Genomic DNA, 20,457 nt, shown 5'->3' on the forward strand with positions numbered 1-20,457 from the left:
ATATTGTAGTAATGAAAAAGGAGTTAAGTTGCATTGGGAGCTAAGATATGAAAATGGGATTTTTTTCACTTAAACCATATTTGTGTAAAATAAATCAGGCCAGCAACATATCCGTTTGGTCAGAATAACTGGCATTTTAATAGAGCTATGAGTTACCTGTTGCAAATTGGTTCAGTAATGGATGTTTCTTGTAGCAAAGTCTGTACTAGTTCTGAGATTTGCTCTTCTGGGGTTAACATACAATTCACTTGCAATAGAGGATGGGGAGGCAGGGCAGGCAGCGTTCTATCAGAATAGAGGTTTGTTTTACGTCATTTCTCCTGAGTTGCTTTTCCTGTTTGCACTTCCCTTCTGTTTGCATGTAGTTCCCTTATTACACCTTCTTTCTATTTCCTACAAGCACCCCTTTTGTGCAAAATGGTGTTGACAGTCATTTGTTAATCCATTTACACGTGTTATTTTGCTCTAAGAATATGATGTAAATGTAGATAGAGCAAATTAATTTATGCACAAGCTCTACCACTTTAATATATGTTTTATATTATCTGTGTTATCTTTCATAACTTAAAATAAATAAATAAATAAAAAATCTAAAGCTCTGTGGTGGCTACTAGGATTCTACACAAATCCAGATTTAGCCCACCATGTTTTAGAGACTTACCAAGTATACTGTCCCAATGCTGTGTTTACTCTGAGGTTGTCAGTCAAGAGAAGAACCTGGTAATGCCTGGAAAATCTCAAAAATTCTGTGTCTGTTTTCAGTCTGAGCCCTAGAAAGGTATCTACCTGCACTGGCCCTGGATTTTCTTCTCCTTTTTGCAGTGTTTCAGCAACTCACTGATGTGATGGGCTGCCTTGGTGAAGAAAGGCTGCATAAGGGCTCCAAGATCATTTATTTGAAAACAATATTCATATAAAGAATATTTGCAGGGACAATGGAAAAGCATAAAGAAAAATCTTACTTCTTTTCAGTGGGAGGGGAGAAGAGAAAGTTGCCTTGTAAGTTTGTGAGATGATCCAATAGCATGCTAACAGTCACAATGAAGATAGGATAATGTTACTTCTTCTAAGTCAGTAGGAGATAATGAGAGCTGAACCAGTAAACAGTGTTTCATATAATATTTGGCCATCAATCTGCTTAATGGAAATAATCATTACTAGCAACTCATGTTGAAATTCATAAGAGGCAAAAGATGCCTTTGAAATTAGGTCATTTTTGTTTGGATATCTCAGTATGGTGCAGAAACATTAGTGCTCCTATTGATCCTAACATTTGTCAGAGGCTTACTGGAACCTTTCAGGGGCCTTGCTTCCCTTTTTTGCTCAGATGAACAGGAGGGTTTACTCAGTTTTATGTTTATTCAATTAAGCCAGTTTTGAGATTATAACAGGATTAATCCAATCATGTGACTAGGATTTAGGAAAAAATAGGCCTCCAGATTAGACGTACGGAAACTCTAGGTACTGAAGTGCCAGAAAGCATAGGCTGCTCCCTAGAGAATTTCACCCAATAAATCAATGCCCTTGCCAAGGATTTAGGAGATCGGTGATGCCCTTGATTTCTCCTTCTCTCTCCCTTTATTGGTAATTCTGGTAGTCACAAAACCACCAGAATATTTTGGATCTGGAGAGGCAGAGCACACAATCTCTGCACATAATGTTTATTACACATCTGTGCAGGACTATATTCATTGACCCAGTTAGTCCCTTCCGGACCTGTGTTAGCTTCCTACATAACATTTGGTTACATAAGTTTTGAATATTTATCTAAATCAGAGTGGCAGATATGACAGAACCAGCATTATACTTTGTTCAAGGTGGAATTACTTCACTGATGTCAGTGGCTCTACCCACTTTAGATCAAATGAAGACTGGACACTGCAGAATGGTTATGAGTGGATTATCTTCTCATCTCACAGTGGCTCAAAGGCTGAAGAATCATAATGATCCAGGAAATGGGATCAAATGAATTTTTTCTTGGAGAATGTAATCCACAAATTATTAATAACAGGCAGAGAATGATGCTGCTTCCAGTGTAGAGATTACCTGTTGAGGCAAGAAGGGTAAATTACCTTAGAGAAGGAGGAGAGATTTTAGGAATACAGTGAGTAGATTTGCATTTAAATTGTCCAAGAATGATTATTTAACTTCTCAGTGAAAGTCCTCTATGTGCTACAACACTTAAATTCTCCCTGAAAGAAGGGTAAAACCAATGCTTACATGGATGCTTGCTGGGTTGTCTTCTTCAGTAGTCCTCTTTCTACCAGAAAGTACTGAAATCAGCACTCTTTTACCCATAAGAACAATTTCCTTCCATATGATATAGATTTCTTTTATTCCAAGAAAGAACAGTCAGCTAGTCAAGTTACAGATCAGAAAGTGTCTCTGCCAGTGAACAGCATTAAGTCAAACACACGGATAAAGTAATTAGGTTCCATGTGAGTGGATGAACTACAAACTGTGCACATCAAACTCCTGCTAAAGAAATGGATTTGTTCTATTACGTGGCAGCATGGAAGTTCTTTTGGTCTGGAGTGGAGGACAGAAGGCTTGGGGCTTTCCCGAGGGGCTGAACAAGTCCAAGAGACTTCTCAATCCTTCATTTGAAACATTGCAATGCACTTCAGATTTTACTGAGGACATCATGACAGTTGTTACAGAAATGAGATTTGCACTTAGACATCAAATAAGTGTTCTGGATTTGCCTTCTTGTTTTATTTAGGCCTGGTTGCTGTGCTGGCTCTACATCATTAGAGAAATATGTAACCTCTAATGAGTTCCCGGACGATACTCTGAATTTCATCAAAACACATCCACTGATGGATGAGGCCGTACCTTCTATTGTCAATCGACCCTGGTTCCTGAGAACGATGGTCAGGTAAGTGCCTCCAAATGGACTCTTCCTCATTGTAGCGTGCTGTCAGGTTGTGCTAATGATCTTGCTTACAATGCTCTCAAATTCTGTAAACATCCCTGGTGTGCTGGGCATGACTCCAGCTAGGAAAGATGGCAGTGCTGAGCAGATGCTGTAGAACTCCCTGAGCAGCTTCCAAGATAGGAAAAAAAAAAAAACAACTCACTTCTTTCCAACCATGCTGGGCTGAAACCAGATCCTGGGGGAAATGAAGTGCAGGGAATGTTGACCTGCCTCTTGGCTTATGGGTCAGTGTTTGAGACAGCTCTGTAGAAAACTTTGGGCAAGGATCAACAGATAGCCCAGGGATATGTATACAGAATACAAGCATGCCTACCAGGATATGTTCACAGGATATGAAGATGTCTGTTGTGATATGTACTGGTATGTTTTACTGTTTACAGAAGTGTGCGGGCAGAAGCAATCACATAATCTGTATCCTTTCTATGACAACAAGAGAAAAATAATAAAGAGACTTGAACAAAGACTCATAAATCAAAAAGCCTCAAATACACCATACCCTTCCTTTGAAAATATGTTCCCACTTTCCTGTGTCATGCAGTGGTCACTATGCTACTTTTCTGCCCTCCAGCTGTGGTTGGAATAAAGTGACTAACTTTTGCCATATTTCCCATATTATTTGCCATATTATGAGTAGTGTTTAGCACTGGAAGGGTTTGACTTAGTTTTAGTAGTGTATGTTCTGTCAGGTACTTATGCTGGATCAAAGACCACCAATTTTCGATTTGGAGCAAAAAATGATGACACATGATGATCCCTGGCTCATAGGGGCACCAGTTCTCTGATCTTAGTCTAGTCCTGGACAAGCTGCTTCCCACGTGGGTCGTCTTTAGCTTCCAGTTATGTTATATCAGGGGCCTCACTTGGGAGCCAAAGTGCCAGGGCTGGTGTGCCTTGAGGTTAAAGCAGAGACCCTGTGTTTAATGCTGTATGGACAGCTGGTGCAAAGAGTTGTCCTGAGGTCACAGTAAACTATGTTCCTGAGAAAATGTTGAAAACCCTGGGGTTTATAAAGGCCTGGTGGTTTCAAGCCCAGCAACATTGCTCTGCTGCATTCACGTTACATACCTCCAACCAAAGATGAGAACAGCAAGCTCCGTAGAGTGCTTTCCTTTGATCTCCAGTACCTGATAACTAGTACCAAATCACCAGTACTCATCTTTAATAAATGATGTGATCCCACAATTTGATATTGCTTTAACACTGAACTTGCTTAGTGGTTGTTATATGATTACTTTTAGTCAGATAAAATAAGTTTTACCTTCTCAGCATTGTACAGGCACAGCTTTTCCTGCCAAAAAAAAAAAAAAAGGGAGAAAAGTTGAATGTAGATCTGTTATCAGTATTGCTGCTTTTAATGTAACTGAACTTGAAATTAAAAAAATAAAAATAAAAAATCACTGTGCTGATTTTCTTTACCTGCCTGTAGAAATCATCAGGCTAGTACTTTGGTTTTGTTTGGAAGGATAATTCCTAAATTGTCTCAGATTCTTAACAGCCCTTCAGCCTTCTGCATGAGGTTTGCTGTTGAAGACATGTCTGCTAACTATTTGACATCTGGATAAGCACGCAAACGCATGGAAATTCCCCACCATTTGGGGAGCCAAACTGGTACAGTCTGTGTTGACTTACAGGGTTATTCAGTTAGAAGTGCTTAAATATGCTATATGGTTGCTCAAAGGCTATCACACAGTTATTTGAAGTGGAAAAAGTGATAAAATAAATGGCAATCTAATCCTCATGATGCAAAATGCTGTATTGTTTTTCTAGATACCGCCTGACCAAAATTGCTGTCGACTCTACTGCTGGGCCATATCAGAACTACACTGTGGTTTTCTTGGGATCAGAGAAGGGAATCATCCTGAAGTTCTTGGCACGGACAGGAAACAGTGGTTTCCTAAATGACAGCCTTTTCCTGGAGGAGATGAACATTTACAATCCTGAAAAGTGTGTATCTGATTCTTTGTACTCATATATTGGTGACTTTTGACACTTCTGATTTCCCAGAGAGCAAGTTGTCCCATGAAAAGGGAAGCGGGCTAGAAGAAGCCAAGTTCTCTGAGTCATTTTCTATTGTTTGGGGGGCAGGGGGATGTCTGATTGTCAGTCTCTACATTGAAATAAAATATTTTTTTTTCAGCATGTCTAGAAAATAGCCCATCATCCTATGCAGCAGTTGAGGGATAATTAAAAGCAAAATTCTGCAAAGGGAGATTAATTTTCTAATCCTATAAAAAACTGATTCCTCTCCAAATAACTCACCAACCAGCAAGCTACTGTCCAAGGGAAATTTCCCACATTTTAGCCTTCCTCATATATGCCTAAGGGGGCTTTGAAGTGGGTCATAAGCACACAGAAATCTCAGCTACTTTGAGTGCTGCAGAAGGATAAACAGAAAAACTGAAGGGCCCTCAGAAAGCTTGTCTCGTGTGTAGTATCTCTCCACTTCTCTGGCCCCATGCATTTTTAATGCTTTAATACTTGCTTATATATCTTTCTATCACTGCATTTAATGGCTATTGTGTATTCTTTTTCCTCCTTGGCTCATTCAGTTCTCCCCTTTTCAGGTTTTGTTTATGTTGGTTTGGTTTTTTTTTGGTTTGTTGTTGTTGTTGTAGTTGTTTGTTTGTTTGTTTTTGTTTGTTTGTTTGTTTGTTTTTGAGATTGAGGAATCATTAGGTTTTCATCCGGTTGCCGGAGGAACTCACTATTAACTTCATCTCACGTTTTCGAATCAGGTGCAGTTACGACGGCGTGGAAGACAAGCGGATTGTGGGTATGCAGCTTGACAAGCCCAGCAGCGCCCTTTACGTTGCCTTCTCCACTTGCGTCATCAAGGTTCCCCTGGGGCGGTGTGAGCACCATGGCAAATGCAAAAAGTATGTGCTTTGTGGTGGCACTTGCCCTCTTGTTGGAAGCCCGTGTTCCAGGCGTAGGGAATGCGAGAGCACTCAAGAATGCCTCCTTCTGCTCTTCTTTCTCAAGGGCCTGCATAGCATCCCGAGACCCCTATTGCGGCTGGGTGAAGGAGAGTGGGGCGTGCACACAGCTGGTCCTTGGCACTAAGTGAGTAATGGCTTTTGCTGGAAGGGCCGTGAAGCACTGGCAGTGGCGCCGGACAGACTTGGAGTGAGCTGTTTGAAATGTGGGGCTCTCAGGGTAGAAAAATGCGGGAAGTGTTTGTTCCTACCTTATTTGCATTCTCTGAAATTTCTCACAAATTTTTTTTTGTGTGAACTGTCAGCTGATTGGTGACTGCTGAAAGAAGAGGAAGAATAAAATGAAAGAGCTGTACTAAGGCCCACGTGCTGTTGAAAAGAGGGAACTGGATGGCTGTGTCTGGACCAGCCCACACTGGAGCCATCACAGCTGATTAAAGAGGCAATAGAATCCAAATTAAATTACTGAAGCAATTTGTCCACTGAAAACAAAACCAGTCCTTCTAATTTACTGTGCATTACTAAGAGGAATCACAGAGCACAGTAAGAGCTTAAAGTAGATTCAGAGAAGTGCTGGATCTCCCCTTGCTTAACAGTAGAATTTAATTATTTTATAATAATGAAAGTCTGTGAGGTTTTGTTTAAGTATGGTTACTTAAGCCTTGCAGGAAGCAGACCTACTTCAGACCTCTCATTTCTTGGACACATCTGACACAGTTCACACTTGCCCACTCTGATGTACAACTAAACTTCAAGATAATGGTGTAAGTGTAGCACAAACATCACATAACCCCAGTAGCCCCACAGCCAGCCCATCTTAACCCTGCGTCTGTACAGGTCTTCAGTATATAATGGATGACTTATCATCCCTGTGGTTCTTTCATGTTCTTAATTTGCCATTTCAATTCAAATTGTCTTGTCCACCGTGGAAACTATACCTATGTCTATATACTTACATGCTTTATTACAAAAGTGGGTGCTGTTTCTGTTGGATACTTGGTAAAATACCATTGAAGTTCACCTGTGTGCATATGAGGTTTTCTCAGCCTTCTAGACGTGCTTGAGGTTTTTTGCACTTGCCATGATAAGGTTATGGGGAGTTTTGTACCTTACTTTCAAAAGTGTCTCTACTATTTATCAATAAATCCATCAAGACAGAGGCAGTGCAGCTTGTAGTGGTGCAGTCCACAGGTGAGCGTGGCAGGTTGCTCTCTATCCAATGCAAAGCACCTGGGAGGAGATCCAGATCAACTGTTCGGATGTCTGGTGGACTTCTAAATTAACCAACAGGAGGCAGAGGTGTTAGGTGCCCTCTTGGAGTAGGTGACAGTTGAGCAGTAGTTTTAAGGACATAGTGCTGGGAATTAAGTGTCCATATAGGTAATTATGCCTCCACATCAGGATCCTGACTAATGTAGACAGAAGCTTGCATTGGAGGTTTTCCAGGGCTCTTGTCACTCATCTCTTACTGTATCGGGAACTTGGAAGAACAGCTTCACTAGTTATCCAAAATCACTGGCACAGGTTAGGAGTCTGAATTGGGCATGTCAGCTAGGAAAGCCTGAACGTATTTATCAGTACAGGCCCTTAAATTCAGCATAATTCACTTTGTGATCTGGACCTTATGCCCTGCAACCATGTTCAGTGCACTACCTAAACAATTTTGAAAATGCAAGTTTGTGCCCCCAGCACAGTACCTAGCCAATAGTATAGCTTCCTTACCATGTCAAAACATTGGCCCACCTTGACTACTGTATGGACAAGTCAAGGTAGGATCGTAACTGCCCATGAGAATGTCATTTTTTTTTTTTTGATTTAACAGTTTAAAAATATATGAATGTTTGCCTCCCTTGACAATGAAGTATGCAGTAGATTTTCAAAGAAGAAAAAAAAAAACACACAAGGAGTCATCAGAAGCCAAAGAATCACTTAGCAATGACAAAATAATTGAATGCCTATCCTGGAATTTTTTAGCCTTCATGGGGAAGTTCCAAAGAAATGGCTGGTTTCATGGTGTGTCTTTATTTCAGTTGCAGATGTGATAATTTCTTTCTGGTGGTGCTTGTGACTATCGTTATTCATACTGTTATGTTTCTTTCTATTATTTAGGCTGGCATTTGAGCAGGACATAGAACATGGCAATACAGATGGCCTGGGTGACTGCCAAAGTAAGCAAAGCTTTTACCCTCTATTTACCATGTGTAACAGCGTCTTTCTGAATGCCTCAAATTGCCCTTACCTGTCGGGCATTCTTTTGTAGCAACGTAAGGCACAACAGGGACAGCAACTGCAGCTAAAGGTGCAGGAAGAGGAGGAACAGCTGTTTAAATGTATTTAAATAGCCCAATTGATGTGATTTATACAAACACTGGTCTTCATAGCAGTTATGTAGTGGGAAGACTATGGTTCTAGAGGATATTGATTATAGCAATGAAATAATGAGATGAGTGTTCATTGTGTTTATCAGTTGTGGTGGTTGGGTTGTTTATGTAGATGTGCAGAAGGAGCTTGGTTTCTTGGTATAGACTGTGACTTGGACTACACTCCCATGCATAACAGGGAGACTGTGAAACATGTCTTCATCTTTGGATCCAAATCAAGAAGTGGGAACTTATGTGTTTGTGAACCTTAGTTGATTTTACAAACAGGCTGGACAATGTAGCAATGTTAAGGATCAGGCACTACTGATCCTGCCTAAGAAATGTTAATGGTAAACCTTAGGTACTGACAACATGAGTTGGAAGCTTAAACACAGTCTTTAAATATTTACATTTTGCACTGAGATGCTTAAAAATGCCCAGCTTGCACTAAGTGCAAAGAAACCTTGGATGCTGATTTCTGAGCTGTCAGGAACACCAGCAGCTGTGTAGCTTGTTCAAGACAGATGTTGTTCCAAATGTTCTTGCCAAAGTTGGTTTAATTGTGAGCCCCAACTATTATTTACAAACCTTATGAAATCAAGAATCACATTCTTTTTGTTGCAATTTGCACTAATGCCTGTAGACACACACCCAAAACAAAACAAAACAAAACAAAAAAAAAGTAACAGAGCTCAGGAAGTGAGAGAGTCATTACTTTTGGAATACAGAGCAAAATAACAGAGGGCGAGAGTGTGCTCTGGGATACAGTGCAGTCCATAATCTATGGAGAAAGCTAGAACATTCTCATGCCTTGCGCATCCTTGTTCAAGAGTCATTTATTATTGTGATCACTGTGCTTATGGGAGTACAAGGATTTCAGCCTCTGCTTGCCCTTGTTTCAGCTGCACCTCCCTGTGCCCTAAAATAGGGCCATTTAGACAGTCTCTTAAGTTTTTTGAAGGAGGTGTACACACAGTCCTTTCTGTGCTCCCTGTAAAATGGGCTAGCACCAAAACCAGCTCAGTTCCCAGCTGGTACAACTTTGCCCTTTTTAGCCCTTTTCAACATAGTTCTGCTCTCCTTGGGCAAATAGGTTAGATGGGAGCAGAGTCTACCTGACATCAGTTACACATTAAAGAAATGTAGGAGATTATTCAGAAAGAGCAAGTTGTGCTCATGGAGAGAGTTCTGCTCCTGTACAGCGAGCAGTAAAGCCAATACCCTGCCTAAGTCCCTCTTCAGCCCTGAATAATGCATTGAACCTTGACACTGCACAGGGGTAGATTTCACTCCCTGCTAAGCTGACTGATCTTTTTACTTTATGTGGTCTTGGATCATGTGAGTTTTGTCCTCATCAGCTCATGATTCTAGCTTTATCACTCCTTGTGCCTTGCACTGGAATAGGACGTGACCTTGCAAAGAAATCCATGGCAAAGGGAAAACTGTCCTTCCCACTTGTCCCTTGCACAGGGCTAGTCATGAACACTTTTAAAGTCAGACATTATTTAAAGGTATGTCTGAATATTAGTTTTGCCTGGATCCTTAGGATAATAATCATATACATATAGATATCAGCTGAAGCATAAAAGGTTGTTAGCAGCAAACTATTAAAAAAAAAATGAGAGAGAAATAATGATTTTTCCCCTGTTATTTGTCTTTCAGATTCCTTCGTAGCCCTGAATGGTAAGGAAGTTCGTAGTTTCACTTTTTACTGACAGAAAATCCATTTTGGAGGAATCACTTTGTACTAAACTTTTATGTATTTTCATATTTTTTGTTTTATTTAATGTTTCTTCCCAATTTATTTTGTTCATAGACATTTCAACTGCTTCACCTGATCATGAAATGTCTTACGACACAGCGTATGGTCAGTTTATGGGTGTTTTAAAAAATTCTCCCTGGATCCTTGTATTAGCTAGTATTTTCTCTAGTCAAATAGCTGCTAACCCTTTCTTATTTGTTTTGTCTTGGTTTTGAGGGCCTGATTCACTAATCACAAGTAAGATTAAGTCATGCTTCTTGATTTGCAATCCCTCTTTCCTTGTCCTCCCTCAAAACTGTCTCCATTGAATTAAAGTCAGATATGGCCAATTTTAATGGCACTCCAGCAGACATGATTAAGAGCATGCTTCATCTGAACACTCAGACAAAGGAACACTTGGAAACAGTGATGCATCTTATCTGTTCCCTGGGAAAAACAAAATAGCTTACATCCCACTCATGAGTCGTCCAGGCTGGTGTCATGACTGCTACAGCAGCTAGTCACCAATAATTTAGGGAAAGGAGCAGAACTGTCCATGGGTGATAGAAAATCTCTCATAAACCAAATTAACTGTTACCTGTGTCAGCTGAGATGGGGTTATGCCCTGAGTCCCAAAGGTTTCTCTCACTTCTGGAGTGAGTCATTTATGTTGTACATGCTTGCAGTATCATAATACCCCTATGGTACCTGGTCTGTAAATAAAAAGGGGGATTCACACAGCAAATTAAATGACCAAAGCTGAAAGGAGCATTTTTGCTAGCCTAGAGTAGCAGTTTCCCACCAGGCAGCTGTTAATCTGCACTCACAGTACTTTACACCACTTTGTTCTATGTTTGGAAGTGGATTACAGTGTCACCTGGAGTGCAGATTAAGTGTCTTCTTGAGGAATTGCTGCAGAATAAATAATCACTTTAAATTCAAACCTAGACTTATATTGCAATAGCTTCTCTTCCTAGATGTCCTGAACAAAAACAAGTACTCACAAGCTAAGAGGATGTGTGATACTGTTCCCAGTGAAGGCAATGGCAAAGTTCCATTTGGAAATTTGGAGGGCTGGGAACTTGCTTGTGAAATTGCTTTCATTCCGGCTGTGCAAGACTAACAGTTCATCAGAGCTCGGACAAAATTATAATATGTTTGGCTGAATGTAGCTAGAGGTAGGTTAGTTTGCTGCTGTGATGATGCACATTAGATTGGTCCCTTTGTCTCCTGCCTGCAAAATATGTAGATGCAAACAGAACCAACGGCAACACATGATAGTACAGCAAAATATAAATAACACAATCATACTGATCAGCATTTAAAAATAAATTAAATAAAATTTCCCATGTTGTTTATCACCAGGAAATGGAAAATGTGCAGGTGAAATTTGTTTGCAAGTATGATAATGAAAACCAATAAAGGGAATATACAAAATCTAAGTTGAGACTTCGTAATGTATGGAAGACTGATGGTTTCATCTGCGTATAGAGTTTGTAGTTTCTTTCTATTGAAAATTGCTATATACCCAAAATATAGAGCAGTAATTAAAGGATAAGTCGTAATAATAAAACCCATACTGTTGAATCTAAAGAAAAAGAAAATAGCCCTGGCCTACTGCTAACATGCCAGAAATGTCTTAGGATTCCTACTACTAAGTGTGTTTGGAGCCTGCACAGTTATAGCTGTAGGCTGTGGTTCTGGATCCCATCAGCTACCATATTAGTAGGGACTTTAGCCAAAGCTGGTATTTTAATCTGACCAAGAAAGCCGAAAAATGGTTCAAGTGAGTGTCAAAATGAAAAAAGCTGTAGTCCCAGGGGAGTATAGGTTACTATACTTGCATGTCAAGCACAGTGATAGATTTCATGGATGAACCCAGCTCTTAAAATCAGATCCTATTGCCAAATGTGAGAGAAAAATGCTGACCCAACACAAACGTTGGTTCCCATTCATGCCCTCTTTCACAGATGATTTCATTGACATTTCTAAAGTAGATCCTGATACATGGTCACTAGGCAAGACAGCCCTTCCTTTAGGGATTCAGTTGAAATAACCTTGATGATATTACTGTAGTTAGTCTACTTCCACCTACCAGGGCAAAATACAAAAGGAAAAGTGCTAGTCACCTCTCTTGATCTTCCCCAAGAGGACTGTAAAAAATTCCAGCACTAGACAGTAAACCAATCTCAGTAAACATGCTCATGTTTGCTAAATGTTATGTCTGCTCTTTTTTTTCTTGAGAAAACAAAATTTTATAAATAGTTTTACTGTTATTGAATACAATTAAATGTGTAACTAAATGGTATTTCATAATAGATTAAACCTCAGAACCACTGGGACATACCAGGATGCCAATCAAGTGAATGCTCAGGATGCAAAATGCTCAGATGCAAAAGTCTTATAGCTAGATTACCCCTTTCGGCTGATTTACACCACTATAAATCAGCTCTCTTTGGTAGACTTACTGCCACTCTGTAGCAGTGTACATGAAAGGAGAATTGAGCCCTTAATCTTTGTATTCCTTACATCAGCCTCCTCCTGAAACTGGGCTCCCTTTTCTGGGGCAGTCTTACATGATCAGTTGTAAACAAGTGACAGAAGTGCGAAGTCCACACAGGTGACTGTTCAAGTACATCCACAGGTGACTGTTCAAGTACATCCCTTTTGACACCCAAGGGGAGAATAGCAGGCTGAAGTTCTGCTGCAGAAGGTCAGAGAGGAATGATGTGGGAGACATATTTAAACAAAGAGATGAGATTAGATTCTTCCACAAAATTGTAAGCAGCTTCAATTACCTTTGGAAACATCAATTCTTAGTGAATTGGGCCCTTATCTTACCCCCTAGCCATATTCCTTTTTCCCTCTGTAGTATTGATTTAGCCTTTCCCTCTAATTGTCTAATTAGGTTGCTATAGCTGTTAATAGGATAGTGTGTGGACATCTTAACCTCTGAGATCCTAATGACTTGTGCATATTAGAGCAACTATCAAATACGTATTGAATCCCTGTCTTTGTTTTAAAGCTGAAAAAATCTCCTTATATTTTACAAGTGCACTTCAGAACAAGCTGTAGTTACAGAAGTGCAGCCCTTCTGAATCATTATCCATGCGTGTAGACACTAAGTGCTTTTACTGCGGTCCTATTACTTGATTACAGCACTCCAAAAGAAAAGTTTTTGCAAATAATGGAAGCACCCTAAAACAGATTTTTTAAAGGCCTGTCTATTTTGAATTTTTCATGTTTGCTTTAAACAAAGAAGTTTGAAAAGCACTATGTCTGCATCTTTTCAGGTGGATTGTTTTAAAACAAAGGCAGATCTTTGATTTTTAGATGTTTAGGTGTATGAAAAGCTAGTCGATACTAACATAGAGGTACTGGCTACCTCTCAGATATGCTAAAGCCTCTTTAAATTGCAGCAAAGCCTATTTACACAGTCAGAGTGGTAAAAATGGTGTGATGGGGAAAAAAAGGCCCACTACGTGTTGCAAACGATACAGCACATTGTAAAGGTTTAATAATGGCTGTGTGTGACAGGGACAGGAGTGGGTTGCCTGGCACTTCAGCCTTTTCTCTGTTTATGAGAGAAACAACTAGCTCATGCGTTTGTGGTACCACTCAGCTCAGAGGTGAAATTCACCCAGCAGGACTGACTGTTCAGCCACTTACAAGACACAGTGACAACACTTACGGTGTCTGGTGTGGCAGCCACTGCCCAGTAGCAAGTGTTTGCAGAATACAACTCCAGCACATGCGTGGTAGGTTATTAAGGTTAATCTGCTCCTGCCCTGCTTCCACAAAATGGAAGAAAGTTTATGTTGATTATATGTGGAGGACTGTTTCTCAGTGTGTACTAGACTAGCACATTAGTAACAGAGCAAATAGACTGATTTCTCGCGATTGTGTGAAACCTTTCTCTACCTAACTGCCATCTGGTACACATTACTATCTTCACAAAGCCTAAGCTTTCCATTTCCAAGAACTTCTCCATGTATTTGCAGCATATGGTTGAGGATTTTTTTTAATTTTATTTTTTTAGAAAATGTGTTCCTTAGGCATATATTTCTTCTAGATTACTGTATTAAGAAATGTTTTTCTTCAGCCATACTTTTGGCTTTTCCTTAAAATTGTCCCTTTAAGCACATCTAAAGTGAAAGTGTCTGGACAGAGATATGGACATATAAATGCATATGTAAAGCAGGTATAAAATATGATTGCTGCTTTGCAAGATTTCCTTCTCTTCCACCTCCTTATCAAGCTTTGACTAATTGCTTTCTTATGTTGAGTGCAGCACTATTTGTAGGCTGACCAAATGTTGTACACATTATTGTGGCCATTGAATGGGGTATTAACTTGGAGACTGAAACCCCATGAATGCTGGCACTGTGGTTTAGTCCTTAGGGAAAAGAAGACATGGAAATCTCATAACTTCCATTTTCTGGCCTGTTCTATGTCCCATTGTTCCTCTTATTTCTTGAGAATGAGCACAGGAATTGGCAAGCGTAAAATGGTATAAAAGTGAAAGCTTTCATGCTCCAGCGTATTCTTGCTTCAAAAGGGCACGTGTTTTCAGCCACTGGGCCTCTACCCGTCCTTTTGGAAACAGGCAGCCCTGTAGAACTGCTGTGGAACAGGCAGCAAGTCTGGATTGAAGTCCATCATCCATCTAACTCTGTGTTACCAGTGCTTCCAGCCATGCTGTTGCTTATGGGAACCTTTGAGAAGAGAATATTGTTTGGCTTCTCTTTCCTATTTGAGCAACATTAAAAGCTCTGTCTTAAACAAAATACAGCCTCTAGTTTGCCATGTTAAAGAAAGGTGGCTAGAGGAGACCACCCTTCCTACCAGGAGAGATAAAAAATAATACAGTGCCCTGGTCAGCATAAGCCCTCAGCCTGAGGTTCAGTGCTCAATTAATTGTGTTAATGATTACCTGTACTATCTGAAGGGTGAGAATGCTCCATGGTGAGAATGCTGAATCTGACCAACTTGCCCTGCAAAGAACACTGGTTACAGGAGTTAGTTCTGTCCATGTCCTGTGCAAAACACAGTCCAAAGTGCTGCTGCATACAATCCTGCACACTAAATCAAAAATGCTCCTCAAACATATGCAGAGGAGCACAGGCATTTTCTTCCCCTCCAAGATCATTAATATTCAGCAGAACTTCTTTAAATCGTAGCAGCATTTTAACAGAAGCTGCAGCATTTTTGCTGATTTCATCAATATTTCAATCTGATGAAGCTGCTAAAAGGGGTGGATAAAATGAAGCACATGGGTGTATCAAAAAACATTCAAATTTCTGATGGCTAGAGGGTAGTTGGGAAGCTGAAGTTCATCAGCTTTCTGTGCACTGCAGGGACTGATGTTGTTTCTGAGAGCAGGACCAGAATGGCCAAAGCACTGACGAAGAATCTATCTAACCTTTTCAACATTTTCAGGATACTGCTTCCTAAAGCTTTATGTGTATCCAGAGACTGTTAAAGATAAAATAACGAAGCACAGTCTCCTTGCACCCAGCTCTGTGCCTTCACCATGGGCTCCTTGTGTTGCTATACTTCTGCCCCAGTGAGTCTCAAATTCTTTTTGTAAGCAGTGAAACAACATTTGGGGAAGAAGAGGGAGAGTCCCTGCTAGAGCAGTCCGTAGCCTGGTGACTGGCCTCCTCCCCAAGGGAGACTCACATCTGTGGGAGGAAAATTAAGTAGCTATTAAAAAGGGAAGCAGGAGAAAGGAGGTCTGGTGTCAGCTAGTCTGTCCAGTGCTATCTGTAATGAAAGCATTATCTGCCATTCTGTCCAAATAATCTGATTCTGTTAGTTTAAATCTGAGCATGTTTCAGAAGCCCTTCTTTTGATGGGCTCTCTCTGGAGAGCAGGTAAAGGGAGGTGGAGTTACCCCACATTAAGGCCCAGAGCACTTTGAGTCCTGCTGAAAATAAGTCATTTTGGTGCAAGTGGTGAAAAGGAACTTCCAGAAATATGAGTGATTTTAAGGTCAGAATGTGGTGTGTGTGGAGTTTCACTGCCCCCTTTCCCAGGAGTCATGGAGCTGCTGAGCCACTGAGAAGTCCAGGTTGGGTCCATCATTCAGAGACCATAGACTCCAAGCGTACTGCATTTTGGGTGTTGACCTACTTCCTGGGGTTGAGCTGCAAAGGACATAAATATCTGCAAATATATTTATGCTAAAGCCAAACCACTGTTAAAATTGTGCAGTGTTTCTGGCGGGTCATGTCCTGTGAGTGTGCTGTTTGCTAGGGTGTATTCAACCAGGAGGGAGTTCCTCAGTCATGTTCAGGATGGCAGTGACAATGTGAAGCAGCTGTGAAACTCAGGGGAGCAGGGCTGTAATTCTCTCTTCCAGTCAAGAGGAGTACCCTGTGTGACAAATGCAAAGCAGATCACATCCTAAACTTTCCTCCTTCAAAACAGGCCTGCAAGTGTTCGAAGGGGCCTGGAGCAAGCAAGCAATGCCACATCTCTGTCCTAAGAGGTCTACCAACCAAGTGTGCTTTGAAGGCCATGGCAGTTACAATTTCTTGGCCAGGTTCATGTAGTAAGGCCTTCACTTCACTGTTAATCTGAGCAGAAATGATGTGTGGCTCTGTACTAGCAGTCCTTACCTCAGAGCCATTGTAGACCACTGCTCAGACAAGACTGGTGGCGATGGTGGAAGTAGGCACGAACCCAGTGTGTTTTCCCTCCCCATTGCACAGGTTCTGGCCAGCTTCTCATTCCCTCAGAGACAGGAGGCAGAGGGCAACCAACATCATCGTGTTGTAGCTCTTCTGGCATTCCCCTCCAGTTCTGGTGGTGCTAGAAGTTGTTCCATTTTATTGCTTAAATTGCCTTTGAAATTGCTTTTCAACCTAAGCCAGTGCCAGACAGTGTAGACTGATGCTTCGGTATCAGCCAGGCTCATGTGCAGAATCCAGCTGAAGGACGTTTGACTAAGACAAAGAGTCCTCAGGCTGCTCCACATGCGTTTAACACTGCTGGGCAAAAACACGCAATTGCAATCTGGGCTGCAGCCAACCACACACACATGCAGCCATTAACACCATCCCACTGGATGGTCTGGAAAGTCCAAATTCTGTGTTTCCTTCAAGCAACACTTTGCAAGGCCTTCAAAGCCATGCTCAGCCTACAAGGTTCACCCATGGAGGAAAGCAAAGCTTGTGCTCCTGAGCATGAGGTGGCATGGTAAGTGACTAATGAGACTTGTCTTCCCTACCTGTATTTATAATGTAAACAGGACACTCCAGTTCACTAGTTCCAAGCACCACCTCTTCCGACTCTCGGGCTCGACAGGGTTATGATGCTAGGGGACGCATGCTGGATTGGAAGGATCCGCTTGGTTCATCCGAAAATACAGACCCATATGTGGCAGTTTCATCCCATAATCATCAAGACAAGAAGGGTAAGGCCTTGGAAATGACTTCCTGTGGTGAGGAGGGTGGGGGGGGGAGGACTGAAGTGTAACTGCTTCCAGCTGGCTCAGAGCAACATGTAATAAAACTCCTGTGCTATAATTAAAAGCTTATCGTAAAGCCTGAAACTAAACAGCCAATCTCAGACTCAGTCCTAGATAATTCACTGCCTGAGGAAACCACACAAAACAAATAGAAATGTATGCCTTTGCTGTGTGTATTGTGCATGTGCATGGGAAGGAGGGAAACAGTGGGGATTTAGCTTTCTTTAAACTTTATCTTCCCCGTTGTCTGACAAAGGCAGATTCGTGGCTTTCCATTTTTCTTAAGAGTGCACTTTTATATTGCCTTTTTGTCTGAACTCCCGGAGCAGCACAGCAGGTCTCAGCTAATTTCACATTATTTCTGTCTCTCGCTGTCAGGAAGAGATACTGAAGCTCCGAGGTTGGCTCTACTTTAACTGGTGGAGTTACACGGATGCTGGTCCTAGCCACTGGACCTGAGCATCAAATGCCTTTGAGAATGGGGGCTGCAGAGATCATCAGTGTATTTTAAAAGATACTTAGGTGGTTGCTGGTGGAGAGAGTTTCTCTGCTGCATTTTTAAAGCGACAAAAGGTGCTTTGATTTAGGTGGTGTTTCACCCTGTTCAGCCCTGTGCTGAAGCAAGCTTGTGCCTGAGACAAGGGACAGCCCTGCCATTTGGCCTCTAGTCATGTTTTGCTATGCATGCAGAGAATTAGGCAGAGAATTGCCTAAACTTGCCACTTGAACCTGCTTAGGGACAGAGTAGCTTTTCTCCTGAGCGAGGATGGTAGTGACCCATCGTTCTGTCATGGCCCTCCATCATTCTTCCTGCTGCTTTCAATCCATATCTGAATGAGGTTAAAATGGTTCCTTTGTAAATGGGGGCTTAGGTTCAAATATCTCCTCTGCCTAGAGAGATTTAAGTCCTTGTTATTCTTCTCCAGGGTGTTCTTAGATCTCTTCTTTCAATCTCTTCTCTGTTGAAGATGTTTCACTCTGTATGGACTGATTAAGTACTCAACGGGCCAGAAGGAGGATGGGTATAAGCAAAACTCAGTTGCTGAGTGGTTAGGGCACTCACCAGGGGCAGGAACACACATGAGCTTCAGGCCTTTCTACTATGAATACTTTATAAAAAACACTTAAAATATTAATTGAAATGTGGATTCCAGTCTCTGTAGTTCATGCATTTTACATGAAAAATTCATTAGACAAAAGCATCAGCTCTTCCTGGAGAAGCTACTAGCATGCCAGACCTACTGCTTTGAATTGTCTGTCCAAACTAGTAGGTTACTAAATCATATTCCCTCCCCTCTGCCTGACCCACTGAGTCTTGAATTCTCTGCACTCACTGCAGAGACTTTCAGCAGGGGGTAATGAGCATGTTAACATTGCAACACAGTTTTCAGCAGAGCTTCATGAGCAGCTGGCGATGATCTGGACTGTAAACTCGGTGCCTGGCATTCACAGCAGCCCCAGACACACAATGTCTCCCACAGTCTTGGGATATCCTGGAGATTTCTCATTGAACTCTCCTTGAAGAACCTTCACAGCTCCTGTCCACAAGGACAGTGTGCATCACCTGGCTGGCCCACCTGAGACAAAGTCTGAAGCAGCTTTCTGGCTGACAAGCTGGTCAAATTGGGCAGAAGAAGCAGTAAAATCTCCTGAGATGCCAAGGAGACAATTAATCTAGTAGCCTTGGCTTTTAGGCTTGATGGCAGCAAATAGAATAGGAATATCTGAAATCCCCCAGGCAGAAGATGTGACTTGTATCCCACCTACCAACAGTTTTTCCTGTAAAAAAAAAAGAAAAAAAAAAGGGGGGGGAGAAACTGCCATGTATTCTTTTTCCTTCAGCCGGATTTTAGAAGAGGCTACTGCTATCAGATTTTTTTTTTCTGAGCTTGATCATGTAGACATGATCAGGATAGGAGACTAACTGCAAATCTAAAGGAAAAAATGAATTTCTGAACCTGATCAGACTTACCTGTGACATAAGCACAGAGCTCCCCTGTACCACGCAGACCTGTGGGCTGCAGAGTCTCTGCAGAAGAAGTTCAGGCCGCTACATTACTCCAATTCAAAACCATAATGTAAGGGGCAAGTGTTTGGGGGTGTTGAAGACAAAAGGTCAGAGTCCAAATCCCTGCTTAAGCTCAGTTTGAGAAATCATCCTCATTTTTTGAATCTGAACTCTGTTCCTCAGACCTTGCTCTTCAGCTGCAGAATGGCAATTTAAAAAATGTTATTTCTGGGTGTCAGGTACATAGAGGAGAGAAAGCAGATAAACCTGCATGCTCTTCTAAAGATGGCATGTGATTTACCTATCACTCCTTTTTATCAGAGAAATAAATCAATGACAATGCTGACAGCTAAAAATATATTATTTTTTTTTTCTTTTTCTGTCTGGCCTCTTGGTAACACCTGGTATTCAAACTTCTTAAGCTGAGAGAACATTTCCTAGAAAATAGTGTTCCCTCTTCTGAAAGTAAGTGGTGTTTTTCTCCTCCTCCCTGAGAAGAGGGGATGTCATTAAGCGGACTTGATGAGGAAGGAAGGAAAAGATCCTTGAACCCAGCTCTTCTGCTGGTATCAGTCAGGGATGCTAGGTCAGAAATCGCCAATAGTGGAAGATCTGGCCCTTTACGTACCCAGAGGAATGCAGAGATGTGTATGCATTTTAATGACACTATTTGTTATGTGTGGATCTGTACTTTACAAATCCTTTGCAAAGCAGTGCTTAGTAGATGGAAAGCTAGCTCTTAAAAGCATCTTGTATGCCAGCAGAAGCTTTCAGAGGAGCATGCAGTGAAAATATTAATAAATATATAGCTGTTGGATTCGAATAATTTTCAATTCACTGACTGATGTTGTGGCTTACGTTCAATAGTTCCCTCCTCAGGGAGTGATGGTTACCAAAGATCCTTATTAGCAATTGACAGGGTCATTTAAATATCATGCATTCTTTGTTGCCTAATTATTAATATTGACAAAGCTGGAAGCAGTCTTCACACAATCAAAAC

At 41.2% G+C, this 20,457-nt stretch overlaps 1 protein-coding gene across 4 annotated transcripts in view; it reads left to right on the forward strand.

Moving 5' to 3' along the window:
* The window catches only part of SEMA6A (semaphorin 6A), a 64,495-nt gene that overhangs the window by 23,907 nt on the left and 20,131 nt on the right, over window positions 1–20,457 (forward strand). The window contains exons 11-18 of one of the 4 annotated variants that reach the window (XM_035569035.1): window positions 2,723–2,878; window positions 4,706–4,882; window positions 5,674–5,814; window positions 5,921–6,001; window positions 7,984–8,042; window positions 9,897–9,917; window positions 10,051–10,101; window positions 17,231–17,395. In XM_035569035.1, coding sequence (XP_035424928.1) covers window positions 2,723–2,878; window positions 4,706–4,882; window positions 5,674–5,814; window positions 5,921–6,001; window positions 7,984–8,042; window positions 9,897–9,917; window positions 10,051–10,101; window positions 17,231–17,395 — 851 coding nt within the window. The remainder of the gene's footprint in view (window positions 1–2,722; window positions 2,879–4,705; window positions 4,883–5,673; window positions 5,815–5,920; window positions 6,002–7,983; window positions 8,043–9,896; window positions 9,918–10,050; window positions 10,102–17,230; window positions 17,396–20,457) is intronic. The other 3 variants (XM_035569037.1, XM_035569036.1, XM_035569038.1) reach the window with 3 other exon arrangements.

This window comes from Cygnus atratus, chromosome Z (assembly GCF_013377495.2).
Source record: "Cygnus atratus isolate AKBS03 ecotype Queensland, Australia chromosome Z, CAtr_DNAZoo_HiC_assembly, whole genome shotgun sequence".
NCBI lineage: Eukaryota > Metazoa > Chordata > Aves > Anseriformes > Anatidae > Cygnus > Cygnus atratus.